Below are 25,069 nucleotides of genomic sequence, written 5' to 3'. Positions count from 1 at the left end.
CTATATTCTTGAGCTTATACACAGAGCATAGGTGTTCCTTAATAATCTGCAAAATTATTTCCAATGTCTTGGGATAGCCTTTTACCAGAAATTCAACTAAAGACTTCTCCAAACAATCATCACAATCTTTTCAATCATCTACATAAAAAGTTGATCGAAGGTTTATGGTTTTGTGTTGTAAATCATGTGTTTAATGAAACTGTTTGAACTGTGCTTTGGCACATGCATAATACATTTTATTGTGATGGACAGTAATCAGAATAAAGCATGTATGCTTCTGATTATATATCCTACAACTTGGCAAAAGAAAGCCTCCAATATCACTATGTGAGCTAAAAAACATTGCAAATATTAAAATTCCATATATGTTTTATATAAATGCTGTTACCAAACTAATTTATGGGTCCATTAAAATCAATTAAACCAGTTGTTCATTTATTGAGCTTTGTAGTGGACGTAGAGCAAGCTCTAATTTATTTGAAAGGAAGTGCAAGGAGTGGAAAGTGGTTCCCCTCACTTCAATTAATAAGAATGAAATCTTAGGCTGCCCTGACCAATCCATGCAATAGAATTGTAATCAGCAATTCAAGAGCATCTAAGTTAATCTAATTTCCAGAAGCATCAGCATTCTGTTAAAGTTAACTCAAATAGACTGCTTATTCTTCTTTGAAATAAAAGAAACTGAAAAACTGAATGTGTGCAAGGATATTTATGGAGAACATACATAAAAAGTTTGCAATGCTGAACAAGAAAAGTCATTGACCATCTATATTAAAAAATATATATTCATGAATGTAAATTTAAATAAACTGATGTGTAAACCATGCTCTATTTGTAACAGCTTAAACCATTCACTGGTCACTTCATAAATCAAGCAACTCTAAGAAAATATGGTCCAAGCATATGCAGAGATGCCAACATGTTAATTGTGCACATGCATTGCACTACATGAATCTACTTTTATAGAGTTGGCTGGCTACCCATTTACAACATTTTCAGTCATGCCACTAAATAAGTAAAAAATAGTCCATTCTACCCATCCAATAGAATCCTCTCCTCTGTTAATACTTTCTTCAATTTTAATATATATGATACTTGAGCACATATGGACAGCAATATATGTAACTTGCAAGGGAAAGATAGAAAACACAAAAGAGCAGCTTGAAATTTGTCTGTTGAATCATACCAGAAGACCTATTCGCAAGGGCTTCTTAAGATTAAAATGAAAAAGGAATGGGTTTAATACATGGATTCATAACTGGGAACATACCAACCCTTCAACTATCTTCTCCATTCTTTCCTCCTGACCTTTAGAATTTCCAAAAGCAGTTGTAAATGGATATACATATACAACCTTCTTTGCCATAGATCTGTATGTCACTAAATCACTTTTGATCAAAAATTCCAAAACATCACGACCAAACACACCATCCACCTCTGCCTGCAGATATTGACCTGAAAGATCAAAAACAAAAAAGTTCTGAAAAAACCATATTTTTCTGATGTATGTTTTTTCCATTGTGAAGTGGTCCACGAATGAACAAGGGATCTGAGATTTACAGGTTTCATTGGGAAAAGCTAAATGATTTCTAGACCAATGATTTGGGGCACATGGAACAATGCAATGCTACCTACCAATCACAATATTTTAACTTACAGATTGAAATTCAGCATTTAAATTGTTTGAAACAGCCAGATTGAAATTGTTATTTAAATTTTTGGAAACAACGCCTTTCTTTTTGTTCCAAATGAATGCTTCTTATGTTACATAAGCATACGAATAGGTTGGAAGTGACAATCACAGATTTTTATTATTTTGAGCCGGTGTAGCCAATCCTAAGGGTTCTCCAAACTACCTTCAAAGCATCTCCAAATTCTAAGAATGAACAAGAGAGTGAGAGACATTAGTAATGAGATAAGACATCAGTATTGAGATCAGCAGCCTCAGTGGTCTCCCTTTAAACAGATTAATTCTGTAAGCTACTAGTGTGTGTTGGTATCAAAGTTTAAAATAAATGCCATAGTTAAATGCATATATTTTTCCCCTAGAAATTCTTTAATGGAGCATTCAAATATAAAACATCATGAGCTTATTTTTCGGATAACTTGGTGGAATCCTCCCTCTTTTTGAAAATTTGTCCCAATCTTAGGGTTAACCATATGTGCCAATATCTTGCAATCTATCCTATTTACCTCCATGTCAGGAAGTCCTATAAACTACCCATAAAATGGGGGACAGTTCAAACACAACTATTAATATACCTATCCTTGGAAAAAGCCATGTAAAACACAACAACAAATATCATTATGGAGGAGCTATATTAATTGTATTTCTCTTTAATTACAATTTTCTTTCTTTATTTTTTAATTAAAAGGACTGTTATTTTTTAAGTTACTTATTATGTTGTATCCTCTTCCCAATGGAATAGTCATGTGATGCATCTACAATCTTCAATTGTCATGTGCTATTTGTCTTTGGGACTTGTTCTTGTCATCTAGGTCTTGAATGTGCGAAAGCATCTTTGCAAATCTAACATGGTATCTTGGGCAATAATGTATATTGGAGAAATAACCATCTAGTTGTATCCTCTTCCTAATGGAATAATCACATGATGCATCTTCAATCTTCAATTGTCATCTGCAATCTGGCTTTGTGACTTGTTCTTGTCATCTAGGTCTTGAATGTGCAAAGGCATCTTTACAAATCTCACATGGTATCAAAACATTCTAGACTAAATTTTACATATCAAAGCATTTTGAACTAGGACTGACATGGATGTCAAAGCAAGCTGGTGATCCAATGCTCAACCATTTCCATTGGGGATCATGGGCCTCATGCATGGCAGGCTCATCTAATGAATGTAAAAAATCTCCTAGAGCATTAAGAGAATCTGATATTCTTGGCTTTGGCTTTCAGTTTGTTTAATTTGGGCTTCAAAGAAGATGTTTGCAAGGGTTGGAAGGAAGAAATTACTTGTGAGCATCCACAAGGAAATTTATTTTAGATGCATTTTGAGTTAGATCTGACCCTACCATTGCATCTATAGTGCCCCAAAACCCTAGGATACCCTATTCATTCATCAATTTTCAACAACATTATCCATAGGTCCCTGTAAGTTTTACACTCTGCCATACAAACTTAGCATAATTGAAGGCAGCTTGAAATACAATTTGATAGCATGAGCAAGTGTACCAAGTGAATCTACAATCTACACATGTGCGAGTAAAGAATCTAACATTTATTATATTCTACACATGTTTTGTTACCTGCTGTATCTTTGTGGTCATTGACTTGTTAAAAGTGCCTATATATGGGGTGCTATAAGTGAGGTACTCTGTACCATCTATTGCCTTCCATGTTTCCCAATGGCCTATCCATGCACCAACAGCTCTTTATTTGTGGTTGGCAAAATATGTAAGAAAATATTGCTCTAAACAATCTAACACTACTTCAAACCTCCAGCAAAAAGAGCATTGTGAAGTGCCATTGAAAAACATAGAATTATTGATATACAACAATCAACCTTACAAAATAAATATGGAGCCTAGTGAGCCACACCATATTCTAGGTATTACTTAGTAAAGATGGCATATTTCCATGGCATCCACCTCATGACAAGCAAAAAGATAATCTTTTCCTTTTCAATTGATGAGAGTAAAGCCTAATCATAGTGATTCTTCCCGACTTTGTGATTTACAAGGAACATATTTTTCATTGAGTGAATGATATGCCTCCAAAAAGATCAATCTCATTGAATAAATAATTAAGAGATTATGTACAAAAATCACAGCCACAAAGACTAAACCTTGCCTTGAATTCTAGCATGCATGATTTGACACAAGCATTGATAAAATCATCTATGAAATCACAAGACAAAATCTGCAAATAATCACCATAGCCTTTCTCAAATGCTTGAGAAATTAGCAATCTAGCATCAAATAATATTAATTATTTACTAGTGGGCCCATTGAGTTCAAACTCTAATATGATTTATCATAAGATTGATGCACACAAGATCATTTGCTTGTAGATAGGCCAAATTTTCAACCCCTTGAAAATTCTTAAAAAATGAAATAGGCAGATGGCTCATCAAGCAATTCAAATTGCTCTCAAATTTTGTTGATGGGCTAAAAAGGGACTCAAGGTTCCTAAGTATAAGCCTCAAAAAACCCATAACCATCCAGGCCTTGAATCCAAAACTAGAACAAGACCTAACAAATACATAGAGAAAAAATGCCAAACACAATAGCTAAAAGCTCAAAAAGAAAATGCCAAGCTCAATAGATGTAAACAAAAGCTTTGATTGTTCAACAATCCAGGCTTTAGTGAAATGAATGTAACTAATGTGCGGTTGTTTGTGAATTGGATAGGTTGTGTTGAATCAATTAGTTCATAGTTTGTCATGGGAAATGTATGTCACATCTCCCCATTTGAAACCCTAATTACATCATCATCTCCTATCTAAAATAGGATTGAAGAATAATAAATAATAATAATAAGATTAATATGTTAAAATGTAAATAAATATATAATAAATGATGATACAAAATAATACAATTATAATATAAATAAATCATAATAAAATTAATAAATAAATTATAGTGAGTTAACTTATAATTATATTTATCAAGTTGAATGGAAATCTCATGAATGAATGGAGGGAGTGAGATGAGAGAAAGGAGTTGCAAATGGAAGAGAAGGTATTTGAACATGGGGGATCCCCAAATTCCTTTTCAATTGAGGCTGGCGTTGGACCCTTGTCGTCCACCTAGAAATGCCTGAGGTTTTGATGTATCCTACAATAGCAAGCGGGTTGGTTTTGGGCCTTGGCATTGAAGGAGTTTTGTCCCATATGGAGCTGAGAGGTGGGAGATTAGACCTTGGAACGAGCTTGGTTATGGTAAAAACCAAGAGCATGATATATTGGACTAAAATAAGATTGCAAAAAAAATATGAAAGTTGGAGGCATTGCACAGCAATAAGGGCCTAGTGAAAGAAGCAAGAATATGGCAAAGGTATGTGGTACTTTTGAAAGGTTGGCTTCTATCTTTGTTAATGTTAACGTTAAATCATGGAATGTCTCTATGTCTTGGCTTAAAGAGAGGTGTTTGTCTTTTAAATGGTTTGGGAAATGGCTAGTCATCTCAAAAGTAAAGGGATGGTGTGATGAGTCACGACCTTTTAAGGTTGAAATAAAAACCCTTCCCAACGCCTTCTTTCTTGTTGTATGTGAATTTAGCCAGGCTAAAAAATGGGTCTTGGATAATGATCCTCATATGAAGGGTGGGCAGGGACTCTTTATCAAATAGTGGGAAACAAACTTTAACCCATTGATGACCAAGGTTGAGGTAAGCCCGGTTTGGCTTAGGTTTTTAACCTACCATTTGAATATTGGGAGCCTGAAATTCTCAAGAAGATTAGGAATTCAACTGGTAGGTTTTTGAAAGTGGTAGGAGTGGAGAAAAAGGATTTCAGTATGTATGCAAGAATATGTATTAGCTGGAGTCCAACATCTCCCATCCCTGCACAGATTGAGCCGGTGTCACATGCAAGGATATGGACACACAGGGTTGAGGTAGAAGACGAATTGCAACACTGCAAGAACTGTAAAATCCTGGGGCACTCAGAATGGGATTGTTTAGAAGGGGTGAAAGGGAAAAAGAACACAATTGATGCCTCCCTGCAAAAGATAATGAATATGGAAAAGGGTGCAGAGAATATGCAAACACAGACAGATCCCACAAAGAGATGTGAGGGCTTGGCTCAAAAGCCCCTTCACATCAAGAAGTCAACCACAAACTGGAAGGGCAAATTACTGAAGTGACGCTAGCAGTTGAATTAAAGGAGGTCCACAAATTGGAAGTGAACCTACCCAATCGCCAACAACTGTAGAAGGAAACAAAAAGATGGAGGAATGTTGTTACATACAAATATGGGGGAAAATGGTGAGAGTACACATTCCCAAAAGTTAATGAAGGAGATGGAATCGGATGACACTCTAACAAATGTTTATCAGCCAAATCCCAAAAACAAACTTTAAGCTAGACTGAAAATAGGTTTTGAACCGAAGTCATGTCGTTGGAGATGTGAGTGGTTTATGCCCAAGTGGGAAGGATGACACCTCAGCTTCTCATGGCTTTCTTTTGCAAAAAACTATCCAAATTGATGTGCTACACTCCCCTACCAGACAAGAATCCCCTATTAATCAACCAAATGTGGAATTGGAGGTATGTACAATACATGTATTTTAGGTGAATGATTGGTAAGTCTCAAGGTTAAATCCCTAACTCCACCTATAAGACACATGGTGTTTGGAGAAGAAATATCTGTTCGAGGGAGCAAAGGGCTAGTTTTGGAAAAAGTTAAGGACACAATGGGTGTTAAACTTGATGATGGGGAAGTAATAGTTAATTCCCTTCCAAGGCGATGGGAGGTGGCATTTTCGTGATCAGATGAAGATTTTAGTTCAAAAGAAGAAGATATAGGGAGAAAAGGACAATATATCTGACTTAGACCAAGTCTAAAAAGGTCAAGACTAGGGAGCAAAGGAGAGGACAAAAATCCAAAAAAAATAAAATGGAATTGGCTAGTAGCACCTAAGGTCAAATGAATCTATGTTCCAGGAAGAGTGGATCTCTTCTTGAGGAGCCATGAAGACCCTTTCATGGAATGTTAGGGACTGCAATGCCCCTGACAAAAGATGCTTGGTCAAACAATGCTTTGATCAGGAAAAGCCAAATATTATTCTTTTGCAGGGAACTAAAATGACAGATTCAAATTTCAAATATCAACTTAGAGCGTGGAAAAGATGGGAAGGAGTTTGTATGGATGTGGTTGGAGTGTCAAGCGGATTGGCAGTGCTCTGGAATCCACAAAAAGTTGTGGTCTTAGAAAGAGGCAAAGACTCTAACTGGATTTTAGTGCAAGTCAGTTTGCTAGAGGAAAATAATACCCTTTTTCTGGTAAATGTGTACAAACGTATAGGTGCAACTCAGGAAAAAATTGTTTGGGATCAAATTACTGCTTGTCTGGAAAACCTCAATCAGACATAATGATTGACGAGGGGGATTTTAGTGCAAGTAGATGGAATACAAATAACAGTGGTGGTAGGCAACCCATTGGTCCAGTTTAGTCAGATTTCCAGCAATTCATCTTTAATAACAATATGGAGGAAGTCAAATCTAAGGGGGTCTAGTTTACCTGGACCAATCCAAGAAAAGGATTTTCCAATATTGCTGAAAGATTAGACAAGTTTTTTGTTGCAGGGGGTTGGGAAGATTGTAGCCTTACTTTCGAAACCCTGATTTTCCCTCTTTGGGCTCAGATAATTTCCCTATCACCCTTTATTGTTACTATGAGACATGTCTCCTACTCTTATATTTATAAGAGATTGGGATTTGCATTTGGAACATATCTATAACAATGGCAATATAATTATATTCGCAGAAACCAATCCATGTTACTAAACATGTTATCAGAGCTAGGATGCAAATGTGAGAGAGAATAGAAATGATATGAAGAAAAAATCATAGAAAGGAGGAATCTAATTATACATGGTTGCCATCGAACATTCTATAATATATTAGAAAGAGGGAAATATATAGATTATCTTGGATCTACTTGAGTATACACAACACGAGGGAGAACACACAAGAGAAGAGATTGAATGTTGTAGTCAAGAGCCAACATCTGAATCATTACAACCACTAGAGACACAAGGTGTCCAAATCAGCATATTCAACCAAAAAGAGGGTTCACAATAATCTACAACACAAATCATCGCAAGCTGTAATGCATCAAATAGAGAAGGGTCTTTGACATCTAGTATCAACTAGAAATTATAAATCTCCACCCTCGATGTATACCTTGCAGTTGGGGAGAATTCAGGGAGTAAAGATATCAAATAAATAAAATAAGAAAGGAACACTGAACACTTAGAGAAGGAAAATATACGTCAACTTCCATGAGAATCAACGGGAGGAGTGCACAAAATAGAAAATTGAAGTCTTTCCATCCATTTGAGGTACCCCATGGACATACTAAGTGAATGGAGATCACGTCAGGCCTTCAAATATCGTATTAAGGGTAACATTTCATGATAGATAGCGAGGCAACATACACAATTGCATGGAATAGTTTCATGTGTAAGCCTATGAATACATCACCACCAGAATGATTGCTCAGAGTAGTCCAATGTCTCTGCAATCCACAATATTAATATCTGTGTATCACTGATTACGGGAGTTTTTGCTTGGAGTATTGAGCAGCACCATACTCATGAGAATTTTTTTATACATGGATACTACCATGGAGATACGGCTTAAATCATGCATTGGAAATTGATCAGAATTAAACTCAACCATTCATGAGACTTCAGTTCCCCTTTAAACATAGGAAAAGGGCACCCATGCGAATGGAGCAATAGGGATAAGTGGCTATTAGACCCCACACATAAACTAAGAATGTAATATTATAAATCTACCAAAATGAGGGAAAATAGATGTCAATGATTGTGTCTTCAATTGTACACAAGTAAATATTATTCAAATTTATATTTGAACATCATTTTCAGGAAGCAATTATCACGTTGGGAAAGGATTGGATCAAAGAGACCACCCATTCAAATAAGTAAAAATGCATGATTGCTACATAGAACAGTGAATACATTCTAAGAGGACTATGACCAAAGGTTGAACATCTTTAAAACAATTATTCATGATTAAAATCCATAGAGGGCTTTCAAATCCAATGTCATGTTCTCTCTTTAACTCTGTCTAGCAGAGACTTGTGAGTCAGCTTATTATGGGGTCTTGTAGGCTGACAGGGTTGGATAGAGACCCAGTATGGTTATACAATGTTGGGAATTTGGTGTTTTGGCAGTTTTTGTTCAATTTGGAGACGTTCCTTGTTTTTAGGAGGCAGTTCCCAAATTATTGAGTTATTCCTACTTTTTAGGAGGGATGATCATGCCCAGGGTTGGATCTCCATGAGATGATTCCCTGAGTTCAATTTCAAAGGAATAGGTTTGTTTCCTAAGCTTTAGGAGCATCCCTAGATTTTAGGGATGAGATTGACAGTGGATCCTTGATTTCCGACTTCAATCACAGACAAGTGATAGGATGATTTCATGGTTTGTGGTGTCATTGGGGCATTTTGTAGCTACTTGGGTTATATTTTTAATATTTCCTAAGTTAGCGTTTAATAATTAAATAAGGCTAAGTTATAGCCATTTTGGAGTAATAAGGGGTTTTTGGCCTCATATGGATGCATATCCCTTGGTGTAATAGCTCGTTGGAAAGGTCTTGAACTTTTCTAAATATTTCTCTTTTGACTCAGAGCATTTCGGTGAACGAACTTCTTTCTATTGGAAAAAAGGTCATTTTCTGGATACTTGACCACTTAAAAAATGAGAAATATATTATTTTATAACCCAACGCCACATAGAGACACTTTTAGGGTTCAAGCTAAGTATGATGGATTATAAGGAGGTAAAGACAAAGTTCTAAGGCATTATTGACATATTACATCTTGGATTTGTGATTTGGGCTCTGATTGAACTTTTAGCACTTGGGACGCCAACCCCACTTGCTTTGTCTGTTTGGGACATAGCCCCCAAAACAGTGGTTTGGATTTGTTGCAGTCAGAAGCATCTTGGAGATTGTGCATTTTTTTTTCTAGGGAACGCAGTATTGAGTCAGAATTTTAGCTAAGGTTTGGGCATTCTATCCACATGTGGGCACTTTGCAGCTGTACAACAGCTCCTGGAAGCCATATTCTTTCCCATGTGCAGCATTTGAGAGCTGGAACCTGGCCATAGCTTCCTTCTGGGCTCATAGTTCTCCTTCACGCCTTCAGGTTGGGTTTATCCTTGGTTGTAATCATCTGGATATTATTGTAAATCTTCATTTGGTTACAAATTAGGCTTCATATTCAAAAATACGCTTGAAGCGAAATTGTTTTGGTTGTATTTGGAATACATTTTCAGAACCGGTTCATGTTATTGTACTTCTGTTATTACTTATTGCAAAATCATCAAAAACATAAAACAATCAAACCCTTCTACAACTTCCGTCTAGCTCTACAAGAAAATTTTAATAAATAGGGGAAAACAAATTTAAAAATAATAAAATTACAGCAGATCAGCAAAAGAGATCCATCAAGGATCTTTCATCCAATTTCTAACTGGAAGCTTTGGAGCAAATTGAAGAAGATCCCAAACAGGGACATTACAGTTCCTCCGACAAACTTTCAAAAAATATTCAAAATCCAGAGCCAGAATTTGATACTAAAATCTAGAGCCAAAAATTTGAAGCTAAAATCAAACTCAGGGATGGCACATTCAAAATTTGTCATTGATGATCATTAACATAAGCTAGAGACTAATCAAATTTAGAAATAATTATACAGGAGTTGACAATGGATATCATATCATACTGTAGCCATATACCAAAAGGTGAGGTATCTGGGTCTAATGAATGCCAGAGATGTCAAGGATATGGTATGGTGGAAGTGACAAATATCTACATTGCATACCAAAACAAAATACATCCATTAGTCAATATAGTTATCGGGAGGATGAGAATCGATACAATAATTTATGCAGAATGTTAACAAGATGAGAATATTGGATAACATGTTATATTTATCTCTTCGTTTATCATTTTGACCCACTTCATTAAATGATTGCCTATTCAATGTTAATGGTTTCATATTATCTATTGTAGGACTAAAATACCATTTTCTAATCAGCTAATCATCATACAATTGAGACTTAACTATTAGTGCCAACTCTTCTGCTAGCTTCTCTAAATTGACTTAATATTTTCTATTGCTTTCCAATGCATAACTAGCAGCTTGTTGCTTAGTATCCTTTGGTGAGTTTGAAAATACTGATTCTTGTTCTAGCTTCTCCCTTTGCATATCCTACTGGCCAGAATAACACAAAAGGTTTGAAATAAGATACACGCTCCAAATTATTTAACTTGGGGTTAAAACCAAAATTTACTAGTATCAAACTATCCCTCCTTGTGTAGCTTGGAGAGGGGAGACAATCTCTACATTTAGAAAACTGATGGTCTAAATGATGGTCAAAAACATGGCCTATGAAGGCCTCATAATCTATCATAGAAGTATATAAGATTGCATTCAAGAAAGAAAGATCTTTATGTGAGTAGTCATGGGATTAAATAGTGACTGAAAACTCCATAAAATGGAATAAGTGGAAAGTTTACATTGTGGGGGGAATAATAACCAATGTTTTATCTCGTTGACAAATGCTTATATGAAGACGTTTTCTAATTTGTTACATATGGATCCTCATTGAAGCAACTTGTATCAAGGATGCTAATGTACGGATAAGTATTTCTTATTTTTGAGTATCGCATTAATCTATTCACCTCTTTAATTTTTATATGTATCATAAAAAGTTATTTGCCTTGATCTTTTCCTTTATGTTGAGGATATTCTTACAAGAAAAGAAGATTGGTACTTTACATATGCTACCTAATATTGTGCAAACTCAATCTAACGATAGTAGCTCCAAAGACCCTAATGATCAAGATGGATAAAAGGAGGCTTTTGAAGCAAACATCTTTGATGATTGAGATTATGAGATTCTTCTACATTAAGAGGGAGTATGACACTTCTTCTAAAGCAACGTAGGAGCTTAGAAGATTGATACTCAGAGGGAGTCTAGAAATACACATGTGTGTGACTGCATGATTTTGATGGGCCTACTCCTATGTATATCATGAGGAAGTGATGAACTATCACCAGAAAATTAGATATCAGATTCAGAGTGAGTCTAACAAGAATTCTTGGGGAAGAGAGCCTCTAAGGGAGTAACTACTGGACCTGACTTCCCAAGATCATTGTTCAGAGGGAGAATTTTGGAGGTGCAATCCTTTGTAAATGATATCTTCTCTATGAGAAGTTCTAAGTAAAATTTATTGTAATGTATTCTTCTCTATGAGAAAGAATTGAGGTGAAAGCCTTTGTCTCACCCTCTGACTTGGATCTTGGGGTTACTATTTCACATATGAAATGTAATGAAAGGTGACGATCTTTCATTGACATATATAAACAGAAGGTAACCATTGTAAGGTGACGATCTTATAAATGGTAGACCTGTTATCATGACAGACTTCATTAAGTTGTTGTCCGAGAGTGCTGGAAGTCATGATAACGAACGTATCAACCAGAAGGCAACTATTGTAAGCTGGTGATTTTATCAATAGTTGACCTATCCCCTAACACCAAAATGTGTTGGAGCAAGTGTTATCATGGTTCTTCGGGCCGGATCTTGCCAGACACCATAACTTAAATCTATCATAAACCACACTTAAGGTGGTGTTCAAATCTTGTATTATAATTGTTGTAATTGTTCAAATTCAATATGTAATAAATGTTAATATATGTGTCTGTGTGTGTGTGTACGTGTTGATGGATTTATGCTGATATCCTTAAATATGTCATTCTAGGAATATCACATTGAGATGATATATCTCCATATGCTTGAGAGCATAATGTGTTCCATAACAAATCCTCCCTAGCTAAGAGGGAGCGTTAAGATCATAGCTACAAGTGGATTGATTTAATTGTAAGATACAATGTTGACATAATATATATATATATATATATATATAATGTAGTATACATATATATTCTATATAATACATAAGTTATGTTGTATTATACATAATATATATTAACTAATAATCCTACTCTTATATTTATAAGAGATTGGGATCTGCATTTGGAACATATCTATAACAATGGCAATATAATTACATTTGCAAAAACCGATCCATGTTACTTAAGAAAAACCACCTATTTCAGTTTTGATTGCATGTGGTTCTCTAACACTGAACTTCTTTCTCTCATTGCTAGGTGGTGCAAGGTGGATTTTAAAACTATCTTTGGGGACTTTATCACATGTTTACAGGTAGAGTTTTTAAAACTGTCACCAAGTTTAGATATCTTTTTTTAAGCTTTTGGTTATTTATTAAACCATCGAGCTTGTGAGAGGTCTACGCATTCATCAAAGTAAGGCGTGGTTCTATGTTGGGGGTTTTCGCATAAAGGAAGATGGGCACAGTTCTGTATGTGGGTTGCATGGGGGAGAATATTGGGTGGTTTAAAAACAGAAGCCATCATCAATTTACAGAGTTGAATTATCTTAACATAATGAAGATAGAAAAGGTTAAAGCTTGAGGCAGTGATAATAACATTTTCATCAATTGAGATGCTTCATTCTTCTATGCATGTCAAGAAGCATTCCTTTTGCAGGATTAAAATCATATTGGTTTGGCAAACTATTGTTTATGTTTAAATGAAATCGATTCCTTCCCATAATCTTGCAGCACTGTATGAGGGTACTAATGAATATACAAATTTTGTGCGTATTAGCATGGAAAACATATTGGGGAATTTGACTTCCCTATAACTGTAGCTTTAAAACCAAAACTGTAGGCTTATGTTATGATGTTCTAAATCTAGAGCTTGTTGAGATAATTTTAATCAACAGTGTATCCATGGCCCACATCAGCTATAATTAACTAAGCTATCTTAGATTTGTGGTATGTATTCCTGATAGATATAATTAGATTTGTAGCATGTATTCCTGATATATATAATTAAAGATGCCTGTAGGCTTCGAAAAAAGTTGAATTCTTATAGTATGATCTGGGTTTCACTTTTTGTACTGTCAACCTTTTTACATATTAGAAGTCCACTTGCAGTCAATTTCTTACTTGTTTCTCACATATTTCTCAATGAAACCCTCAACTAGTTGGAATACTACAAGTACCACTAGAGATGCATGTCCAAATTTGCATAATGGCAAGCTGTCGCATAAGGCTGGCACTAATCCTTAAGGAGTGTGCCATCAAGCAAGGGTTGTTTGAGATGTGCCTAGTGTCAAGCTTGTTTCAAATATGTTGGATTTGACTTGCAGAGAGTTATTGTTTAACAGCTCCAGGTACACTCTTTCGAAAGCATGCTGAGAAATAAAAACTTTTATTCACTCATAGTTGGCTATTGTGCTTTTGTGCAGCTTTGAATAAAGCTTATGTAAATTCATCATTTGAATCACAGCAACGAATATGATAAATCACTATACAGTCAATACCTCATATTCATACATAACCCATCTACACACCTTGGATGTATTATTGACTTGGATTAATAACAATTATAACTTAAAATCAAAGTAGCTTGGATGGGATAATCATGTAATTAAATCTTGATTACTTGGATTGTTGTACAGAATGGATATTAATTTGCTAGAAATTACAATACTAAACCAGTTAACCATATTTTGTTCTATAGCATTGGATACACTGTTTGGATATATGTGCAGTAATTTTTACTCTATTTATGGAGGTGGCTAAGCTGTTTTGATTCAGCCAAGGAAAGCTTTACTCTCTTCAAATGAACCACTACACCCTAAGGCACCCAAATATTATAGTGCCATCAGAAATTTGGATGGCTTAATTTAATGATGCTTTGAGATATGCTTATCTTTTCTATATTAAGTTGTTATTCCATGTTAAACTCAACTGAACTTCATAAGATGATTGATTTTTGCATTGACACTAAACTGCTGGTATGGGTATGTGTTGATAAATTGTTGGGTAAACCAACGGGATTTTGCATCCTATTATATTTTCCAACACTCTCAGTGTGAAGTGACAAGTAACTGGGTAAGACAAAGGAATTTTCGCCCTCATTTTCTTTTCCAGCACACTCAACCCTCTTGAATTTGGAAATCTTTACATAGATACATATAGTACAGCGATTTTTTTATGGTTTGCTAAGAGTTTTTGCCTTGAAAGTTCAAACAAACATGCTCATTAAACCCACATGCAATTGATAGAGAAGCAGGGTTTTTGTAGCTACTCTCTCATTAACACTGACCAAAGCAATATTTGCATAATCACTTATTCCTATTCAACATATTGCCTAGTTTGTAACTCTCGTCACTGTTTTCCTATAGATGGGGATAATACTTATGCTATGTTGTCTAGTTCTGCATGGTAAGGGCTCGTGAATGATGGTGAATGTACTATTTGTTACACACACACCTCTAATTTTCTCACAAGATGTCCTCTCTTATCTGCTGCCCTCATTGAAGGATAGGGCCACTACAATTTGAGGTTGATAGAAGAACTTTATGTTAATGTATAGCTTCAGAAGAAGTGAAGTTCTCAGATATGTTAAGTATATGATATGTGATTTCATCAGACAGATCTATATATATATATATATATATATATATATATATATATATATATATATATATATATATATATTCCCTAACATATGTTTACTAATCATCATATACTTAATCATATTTGTTGTCTGATTACTATTAGTTTGTTATTGAAACAATTAGTTTATTAGAAGTGCATGACCCCGTAGGTCCCTGACTCTGCATGGCCAATGGCCATGTATAGTCATGTCCCTATGGGACATGCACCTCTTCTTCTCATATATTATCACCGATCGATGGGTGAATCAGATTATCAATAACAATGGCAATGATCTGTTATTCACCAGCGATAACACTCAAGTAAAAGTCATACATGGTTGCCTCACTCAAATCTGTTAAATACGTATATCATTCGGACTGTGATCAGGAACATTATCGATCTACTTACTTGGTCAAGAGCACATCAATATTATTAATCGGAACTCGATTCAGTTGCATATACAGTTCTGATAATATCTACATCAGTATATATTGATATTGCATCAATAGAGGTTTAGTTTATCTTTATGAGAGATCCTACAAACCTTTACATGGTATCAGAGCTACCCTGATAGAGAAATTCCAATTTATAATAACTTCTATATCACAATCTATATAACCTTAATTCAAAATGGTGAATCATGTAAGACTAGAAGATAGGCTTGAAGGAGCCTCAAATTTTGCATCATGGAAAATCAGAGTAATGATTGTACTATGTGAAATGGAGTTAGAAGAATTAATAAAGGAAAATAAATCTATGCCAGAAAATGATCCAGACAAAACAACTTGGAAAAGACACAACAACAAAGCCATGAAGATCATCATAGATTCAGTTAGAGATCACATTCTTCCATCCATAGCAAATCTTAAAATTGTCTTTGTGATGTTCTCCACTATAAAGAATACTTTTGAAATTAATACTAAAAGCAAATTGCTAACATTGAAGCAAGATCTACTATACATCAAGATGAATAATGGGGAATCTATCATGTCCTATTTCCTAAGAATCTCATAATTAAAAGATCAACTTGCGACAATTGGAAATCAAGTAGATGACAAAGAACTCGACATTATAGCCCTAAAAGTACTACCACTATCTTGGGAGACATTTATTCGTGGACTAAGTTCTCAACCTGAACTTCCTAAGTTTGAACTACTAAAAAATGAATGCCCTCAAGAAGAGGCAAGATTAATTACAAGAGGAATCATTTCAAATCAAGCGGGAGAAATTCAAGCTCTTCAAATCAATACCAATAATAAGGGAAAAAGAAAGGGAGTTCATCAAAACAACAAGGAATTCAACAAATCATACAAGAAAAGAGATTGGTCCAAAGTACAATGCGACAAATTCGGTCACACTCATAAAGTTTGTTCTGAACGGGAGAAAATTCAAGCAGCCCTAGCAGAAATTAATGATGAAACGGATGAAAATCTTGCATTTTAAGTTGTTGAACAAAAAGATAAAGTGGATAAATTTAAATGAGAATCCTAAAGTGAGGAATCAGAGGGAGAGTGATACATTTACAAAGTTTGAATACATAGATGATGTATGCAATGTTGTACTCAAACCTTAAGATAAATCAGTTCTGTAAATTAAGTTTTTCTCATCAATATAAGCATATCGAATCAGAGATATGGTATATCGAGATGTTCTCAAGTTGGTTTACATAAGTACAAATGAGCAAACAGCAGATATTCTTACCAATCCTCTTGCCAAGGTTAAATTGGAATATTTTAGAGCTAAACTTGGTATGATCAAATTGTAATTTTTGAATATTGAACTTAAGTTTCAATTTTATATGTGTGTTTATGCTTCTAATTGAATAGTTGCATTAGACATGTAATGAAAGATGACAATCTTTCATAGACATATATATTCAAAAGGTAATCATTGTAAGGTGACGATCTTACAAATGATAGGCCTATTATCATGACAGTTTATGTTATTGTTCCAAATACACCTGAAGTTATCGATAACCAACATATTATGATCACTCTTGTTGTTGATCCGGAATGCCGGAGATCATAATACATGTTATGATAGTGTTCATAAAATTGTGATTATGATTATTTGACAAGTCACTATTTCAAAGTGTTAAATTCAGATAATCTGTTGTGTGCGTGGATATCATTAATATTGATATCTTGTTAAGGTTCTTGAGATATGTTTGATATTTCACTTCTCCCTTGCTAAGAGGGAGTGTTAATGTATAGCTTCAGAAGAAGTGAAGTTCTCAGATATTTTAAGTATATGATATGTGATTTCATCACACAGATATATATATATAATCCCTAACAGATGTTTACTAATCATCATATACTTAATCATATTCGGTGTCTGATTACTATTAGTTTGCTATTGAAACAATTAGTTTATTAGAAGTGCATGACCCCATAGGGCCATGACCCTATGTGGCCAATGACCATGTATAGTCATGTCCCTACGGGACATGCACCTCTTCTTCTCATATATTATCACCAATCGCGGGGTGAATCAGATTATCAATAACAACGGCAATGATCTGCTATTCACCAGCAATAACACTCAAGCAAAAGTCATATATCGTTGCCTCACTCAAATCTGTTAAATACATATATCATTCGGACTGTGATCAGGAACATTATCGATCTACTTAGTCTGTCAAGAGCACATTAATATTATTCATCAGAACCCTATTCAGTTGCATATACAGTTCTGATAATATCTACATCAGTATATATTGCTATTGCATCAAAAGAGATTTAGTTTATCTTTATCAGAGATCCTACAAACCTTTACACTTTAAGGCTCTATGGTAAGGAAAAGTTCTCTAATGATTCTCTCCTTCTCCTTACTGTTATGTGTTGACATTTTGATTTGTCAGTTTCATGACAACACCAAATGAAATGTGAGGAAAGGAAACCCTCTCTTCAAATTTGCAAGTTAATCTCCCTAGTCTAATCTACTCCTAAAATTTAGGACAAATAAACTGGATTGCTACTTATATACACAATACACTTTATCTTCTAGGGGAGTTGCATGTAAACAAAACAGTGAAAAACAATCTAGACCCATCTTTATGATCTCAAGAGGTGGGAGCACAAAATTGAATCTGACCACAAGTTTTTCAAGTTACGCAGCTAAACAACAATACTATCTGTTGACTAATCAGAAAATTATTATTAACAAAAAAGGTTGGATTCGATGAAAGGATACAATATCATGACAACAAAGTACAAAGTATAAGACCGAAAAGGAATGATAATTTAGAAGCATGCAAAGCTAATTTTAAGGATAGAAGACAAATGCCATCCAAAAACAATTATATTCTTTATTAATAACTTGAACAATTATCACACTTGCAACACAATAATCTAACTCTTCAACTGTAATGAAAATGTCTAAAGCCTGGAACAAACCCCCATTAATTTACATGCTCAAGGTACGCACTTATTAGCTCTCTAAGAGAAGCTTGTAAAAAAATAATCCAAATAATGCTTGAAATACTCAAATCGATATCCTTTGCAAAAGAGGCAATAGACATTTTAATATAACCTAACAGAGGCTTTCTCCACTTTAGAATCTGCTCTTTTCCTTGAATAGGTTGCTATGTCAATGAATGGCCATGATTCAATGCTTTTACCTAAAAATCTTCTAGCATGGCAACTATCTTTATGTAATATAACCTCTTAGTCACAGTTTTTGGGTAGCATTGCGATATAGGCCACCATTTTACAATGGTTTTGCCGCAAGCAAAGTGTGGGAAGGCTTTTAATAGCAGGAGAGAGCACATTCAATCGTAGAAGCAATGATGGAGACAGCCTTTGTCTGTGATCCAATGCCAAGCAGATGGCAGTCTGGGGTAGAATTTCGGACAGGTGGCTAAACTGGATTTTCCAGTGTCATCCAAGCATGATCCTGCAAGCCATTAAGATGATAACAGGTGAAGGATTCCTTGAAGCGGAGTGTAGGTACTAGACAATTTCTGAGGTGACCATCCTTCATAGCATGGCTCTTGGAGACAGAGGTTAATGAAATGGCTTGGCGAGTGATGGTGGAGGTTGTTTGGTTGAAGTGGTTTGGGGACCTAAGCTAATAGTTGGAAAGAGAGTAATAGACAGCGATTAAGGCCTCAAGAGAGACAATGCCTGTGGATATACAAACACTTTGACAACCCTTTTGTCCCCTTCCTCATTTGGCGGACACAAATGAACAAGGCAACACAACAAAGGCAAGGGCCGGCAGGTATCAAACACCTGGAGGGTGAGGTGGGCCTGCTGCTGGACAAAGGGGAGTAGCTGGAACATGGTGTGCCAAGGGAGCCAAGGGGCACTGTCAACTGATGGCAGGCCAGGGAAAATCACACATGTTGATGGCCCTGTTTGGTGAAGAAGTGGGCCTTTTGTCACTGGTGTTTTAAACTATTTTACTGTTAAAAACTGTGAATGACACTGTATATCTCCGTGTTAAGGCAGCTCACACTGTAACTAAGTGTTGCCCTGTTTGCCCTTCTATAAAAATTTAAAAAATTCAAATTATAAATATCATTACCTGGACTGTTAGGCTCTATGATGAAAAGCTCAAAACAGTGAAGAACTGAGGAGGAAAGGTGGTGTTGGATTTGAATGAGCCTATTATTAGAGAGACCCTGGTTCAAAGAAGAATTTGAAAAAGATGCAGCAGAACGCCTGAGCTTGAGATAGAAACAGAATATGCATTTATACAGAAATGTGGATCTGCAATGATATGTCCACTGTAAAACCAATATACCTAACAATCAAAGGAGTGTGACAGCTAATGTGGTAGAATTTACTATTACTGAGTTTATAACTATTTTAAATCCACATTATTATATTTTATCAAATGGTGCGTCCCGACAATGATAAACAGTAGAAGAGCTTATGGATGTTATCATGTATGATCTCCTTCATGCCCGCAGCCCTGATTTCTATGCTTTTGTAGGACTGTTATCTAAAATCATTGACCAAGAACTGAAGTACAAGAAAACAGGGCCACCATACAGATTCAAGCAATATTCATCTATATGATTTATTACTTGTATAAACATGCCAAAATGCAGCCCAAGAAAGTAAGATTACAGTGGTTTGCAAGAAATGGTGTCAAACAATATTTCAAAGGCCAGTACAATTATGGACACTCATGGGAAAGGAAGACTTCAAATTTTACCACTTGGGGTTGCTTCCTTCTTTTGAATCTTTGGATTTCTTTGGGTTTTCAAAATCGCGTCCTCAATTTTCTACATCCAAAATAAAAACGAGGCATAACAATAAATACACTATTTCGTCATTACTTCCTCCAAAAAAGTATAACAAAAAAATATTAATACATACTTGAACAACATTATCAGGGTAGGCTTCGGGAATTCTCCACGGCATTGCGAAGGAAGCAGATCTCGAAGTGGTAGAAATGCAACTCGGATTAGATGAGGGGCAGGCTCGAATTCGCCTGTATTATTAAACAGTTCAAAACAATTATCATACATGTGATGTTTTCCGCAATGTTTCAAAGCATGCCATGTTTTATGGTAATTCAATTGTTCTAGCTGAACTCTATAATATTTCAGTTTAACTATGTGATGTTCTCTGAGAATTCAATTGTCTAGATGGACTTAAAACTAAACAGTTGAACATGACATCAATTCAAAATAATTTTAAAAAGTTGAGTTAATGACATGGAAAAAAACTTATAGAGAAATGCTGACCCATTTTCTAATCCAAGCTGCAAGCTTTGAGACTCAGAAAATGGCGTGGTTGGGTTGGAGGGCAATGGCAATGCAGGCAATGGAGCGAGTAAGGCGATGCTGATACCCACAGAAAGCAGGGCTCCTCCCGTCGCATTGTTTTCTCTCAATCTCTGACGGCAATACACACAACTCCCTCGTCTCAAGGAATTTATGGGCACAAAACTGGGGTATGTCAATGTCGAGGCAGACATGGTTGTAGATTCTAATTACAATGCCATTGCTTACATGGCGGGAGGACCTTCACTTTCAATCATCTTTACGTCTCCACCACCATAGAAATTTAACCGATAACATTACACAACTGAATCTGATAATTTTTTCTTTTTCTATTTTTCTTGGGCAATTTTCGTATATTTTCATTATACGATGATTAACAAAATAGTTAATTAAATGTAAACAGCATGTGTTTTGAATTAGATGAGGAGGGAAAGGGTTCTAACCCCTTGTAAAATGAGAAATATTGTAGAAGAAATAACAATTAATAATATTAAAATTGTTGAAGGGTTTTAACATTGAAATTAGATAAGCATAAAAAATAAATTCAAAAAATTATTAATCAAATTATCTAACTAATAATTACAAGTTCATATAATTTAACCTGCTACAACTATATAACTAAGTAATAAAAGTGCAATCTTTGGCTAATACTATGCTAGCTATCATATCAACATATTTTTTTAAACTATTCATATGTAAGTATATACTAGTAATCAAATTAAGTCTTAAATCATATAAAAAGCTTCCTCCAAAAGCAATAAGAAGGAAACAAAACAAAAAATATATAAAAGATCATTTAGAATTGTAAAGATCCTTTATTAGGCTTCAATCTTTTTCGATCTTCCAAAGTGTCTCTCACCAAGTGCCCATTTTCCTTGTCTAGAAATGATCATGAGTAGTTTCAACATTGTACCTCATCTTTTTGAGTTATCTCTTGATCTTGGATTTTACAATAGTGATGCCCATAACTTCTTTGTTCGTGATGTCATATGTGTTCTAGATGAGAGAATTACGGGCATTATTAGTAGCAAGATTTTGGGTGATCATTCTTATTTCTAGTTGATAATGCCTCTCAATGACACTTAATAAGGGGTCATCCTTAGTAGTCATATCTTCCTCCAAAACTTGTGTGAACTAGTTCTCCTTCCCATTGCCCTAATAAGCCACAAAGTCTTAATTGCCAAGGGTCTCATTATCCTAATTTTAAATAATCATATCTTGGTCCTCCCAATCATCTTCCCTTTCATAACAATTATCTCTATTGTCATCCTCATCAGGAAACTTCTTTAGATGAGGTGCCATTTTCCTCACAAATAATTTTTCCCCCTTTTTAGGAAGGTTTTGCCAAGTTTTCAACCAATCTAGTAAACCTTCTACTCCCTAACACAATAGTTATCTCCTCAATTTCAACACCTTTTGTCCTTTCAACTATTTTCCTCACAATCCTCCAAGATAGTGATAGCAAAAGGAACTAGGGGGTCAAGATATATTTTTAAATGTTTTAGGGGCAATGTACAATAATTCATTGAAAGGTTGGGATGGAGGATTAACATAACTCTTCTTGGACAACTGGATGATTGGTTAGGGCCTCACTCATGGTTAACCACAACAAGAACTTGTTAGGGCAAGGAGGGAGTGTGCACCTAGTGCCGAGGGGGCATAGAGTTACCATGGGAAATCCATTTATAAGGCAATTTATACAAAGCAGTGATGAGGCCTTGGTGGAGTGATAGAGAAGCTTCACCCTCAATACTTTAATATATGGATGAGAATAGAAAGAAGGGGATATTGATTCAATATAGGAAAGTGATAACCATACACAACCATGTATCTATCCTATAATGTAAAATAGTGTGTGGTAATAAGGCATGTTGAAACAATAAAATTGTTGGATTTTTATCTTTTATAATAAGAATAAATAATTGATGTTCAAAATGAAATGGGTAGTTTAGTTGGGTTAAGATTTTCAGGTTAATCTAATAGCTATTTAGATTGATTCTCTCTATCTCTAACTATTCAGTGGTTGGCTCATCTTAGTATGACAAGATCACTAAGCTAACCCAATCATTTTTATTCGTTAACAAAAAAAATGATTATATTTGGATACTTATGATCAAGGTTCAAATCTTCAAAGTAACATTTAAACATTAGAATTTGTGGTGGAATAATATTTTACAATAGAGGTGTTGGTCCATGTGGGTAATATATAGAATTGTAAGTCAGATGGAAGACATGTTAGTAGGACTTAATGGATAAGTCGTACAAGTCGTGGGTCTAAATATTTTTATAAATTATTTACTAATATTTTAAAAAAAGCAGTGACTCTTTGAGTCAAGGACAATATTGCTTAGTTTTAGACTTTCTTCAACCATGTTTATCATTATGTTGATTTAATACTTTTTGGATTGTTTATGTTCAAGAGTTGATCAAATTCACCCATGCACCACACTTATCATCCCATTTCATTTATTTAATTCAATCATGAGTTTATTATGTTTGTCTGATTTACACAGATCCCCCATGCTAACTTGCAAAAAAATTATGACCATTTTTGTTGTCTCATGTGTTGATTTATTTGAGTTATAGATATGAATTCAATGGTGAATTCAAGCAATAATACTTAGTTTGTGAAAACTTGCATTATTGTTAAAATCAGATAATAACATAACTCGTGAATGGAATTGTAAATTCAAAAGTCATTTGATTTCATTTTAAAATAGTATATATACATTTACATGTATGTGAAAGGTTGCCAAATCCTCTAAAACTTCAAATGAATAGCTAGGTACAAACAAAAAGGAAACAAAACTAAATTTGTAAAAAGAAAATAGTATAATTTACTATACTAGTATGAAGAGGTCACGAATCCTACCCTAGTGATTTTTTTTAAAAAACCACCAAAAATAGCTAGCTCCATTCACAGTAGTTCTAAAGAATTGATGAAACTATGGTGCTCAAACACTCGAAATGCCTCTTGAAATGTGGAAGATTCTATAAAAAAATAGTTTTTGTATAGATGAATCTTGACTACTTTGTATCCTCATATCAGGTTGTACAAGGACCTCATAAATTCTATGCAACCCCATCTATAATTGTGTAGGGATCTCCTAATTATTTGGAATCATTACTCCTCCTTGAGAGATAATGACCCCTATAGCATCAATATTTTGCACAAACAAGGAAAAAGTATGGAAATCTACACTCTAGTAAATCATTTTCTATGGAAAGGGGATTTTCCTATCTAAATCACGTAATATGGAGAATATTTTGTTTCCTTTATTCATCTTACATGATTATTGGCAATGTAATTCAATGTATCACTTTGATTTTTCTCAATATTGCTTCGTTTATTTGAAAATTAATGTGGTATATGCAGTTGATTATGTGAACCATGTTGATTTTTGTAATGCACAATTTTTTAAATTAGTTGTGGAAGATGGAAAATATTTTTAATTGAATCTTTGACTATATAATGCAATGAAAACCTTGTACCTAAAGTGAGGGCCTTCTATTGGTTTTGCCTATATTTATTCAATTTGATTTTTGAATAGTGGTGATGATTGTTTTAGAATGAGGGTTGATTATAAGTAGTTATACCTCCTTATGATGGATACAAGTTCCAATATGTGCAATCAAATCCCTATTTTCTAGAGATGTAGAATTTGCAATAAAGACCTCACGTCTTTGATATTTATTTTCACCCAGACTAATAATAAAAATTTGAGTTATAAACTTATAGATGATGTGACACATACATGTATGGTTGTTCCAACTGTAGTATCTCTCATGGTTATTATTGTGGCTTCACAACATGCCCCATTTTTTACTTGAAAATAGGGAACCCCCTCTTTGCTTTTTAGGATAAGGGAATCTATTCTCCAAAACAAGGCATCCTTCCAAATGCTTTAGAGAACAGGCCCTTGTAGTTCTTGGTCAAAGTCCTATCGATCAATGTTGTTCCAAGCCAAATGGTCAGGAAGTTAATTTTTCCTCTAAGGGCTAAATTTAGGCGCACCTATGCACCCTTTCAAGGTGTGCCAAGTATGCTTGACCCATCATAAGCCTTTTTGAGTGTAT

The 25,069-nt window shown here is 34.8% G+C and overlaps 1 protein-coding gene across 1 annotated transcript; it reads right to left on the bottom strand.

Moving 5' to 3' along the window:
- Nucleotides 1-831: 831 nt before the first annotated feature.
- LOC149534904 (thylakoid lumenal 17.9 kDa protein, chloroplast) lies at nucleotides 832-21,295 on the bottom strand. Its single transcript, XM_089806597.1, is given in 5 exon segments — nucleotides 832-1,276; nucleotides 1,278-1,455; nucleotides 20,419-20,488; nucleotides 20,583-20,697; nucleotides 20,954-21,295. Coding segments are annotated over 5 exon segments (633 nt in total). The 5' UTR covers nucleotides 21,187-21,295; the 3' UTR covers nucleotides 832-1,239.
- Nucleotides 21,296-25,069: the final 3,774 nt, after the last annotated feature.

The sequence above is a fragment of the Cupressus sempervirens genome, chromosome 10 (genome assembly GCF_028749045.1).
Source record: "Cupressus sempervirens isolate cs-2001-9-10 chromosome 10, ASM2874904v1, whole genome shotgun sequence".
NCBI lineage: Eukaryota > Viridiplantae > Streptophyta > Pinopsida > Cupressales > Cupressaceae > Cupressus > Cupressus sempervirens.
This window is presented reverse-complemented; position numbering and strand designations above follow the sequence as displayed.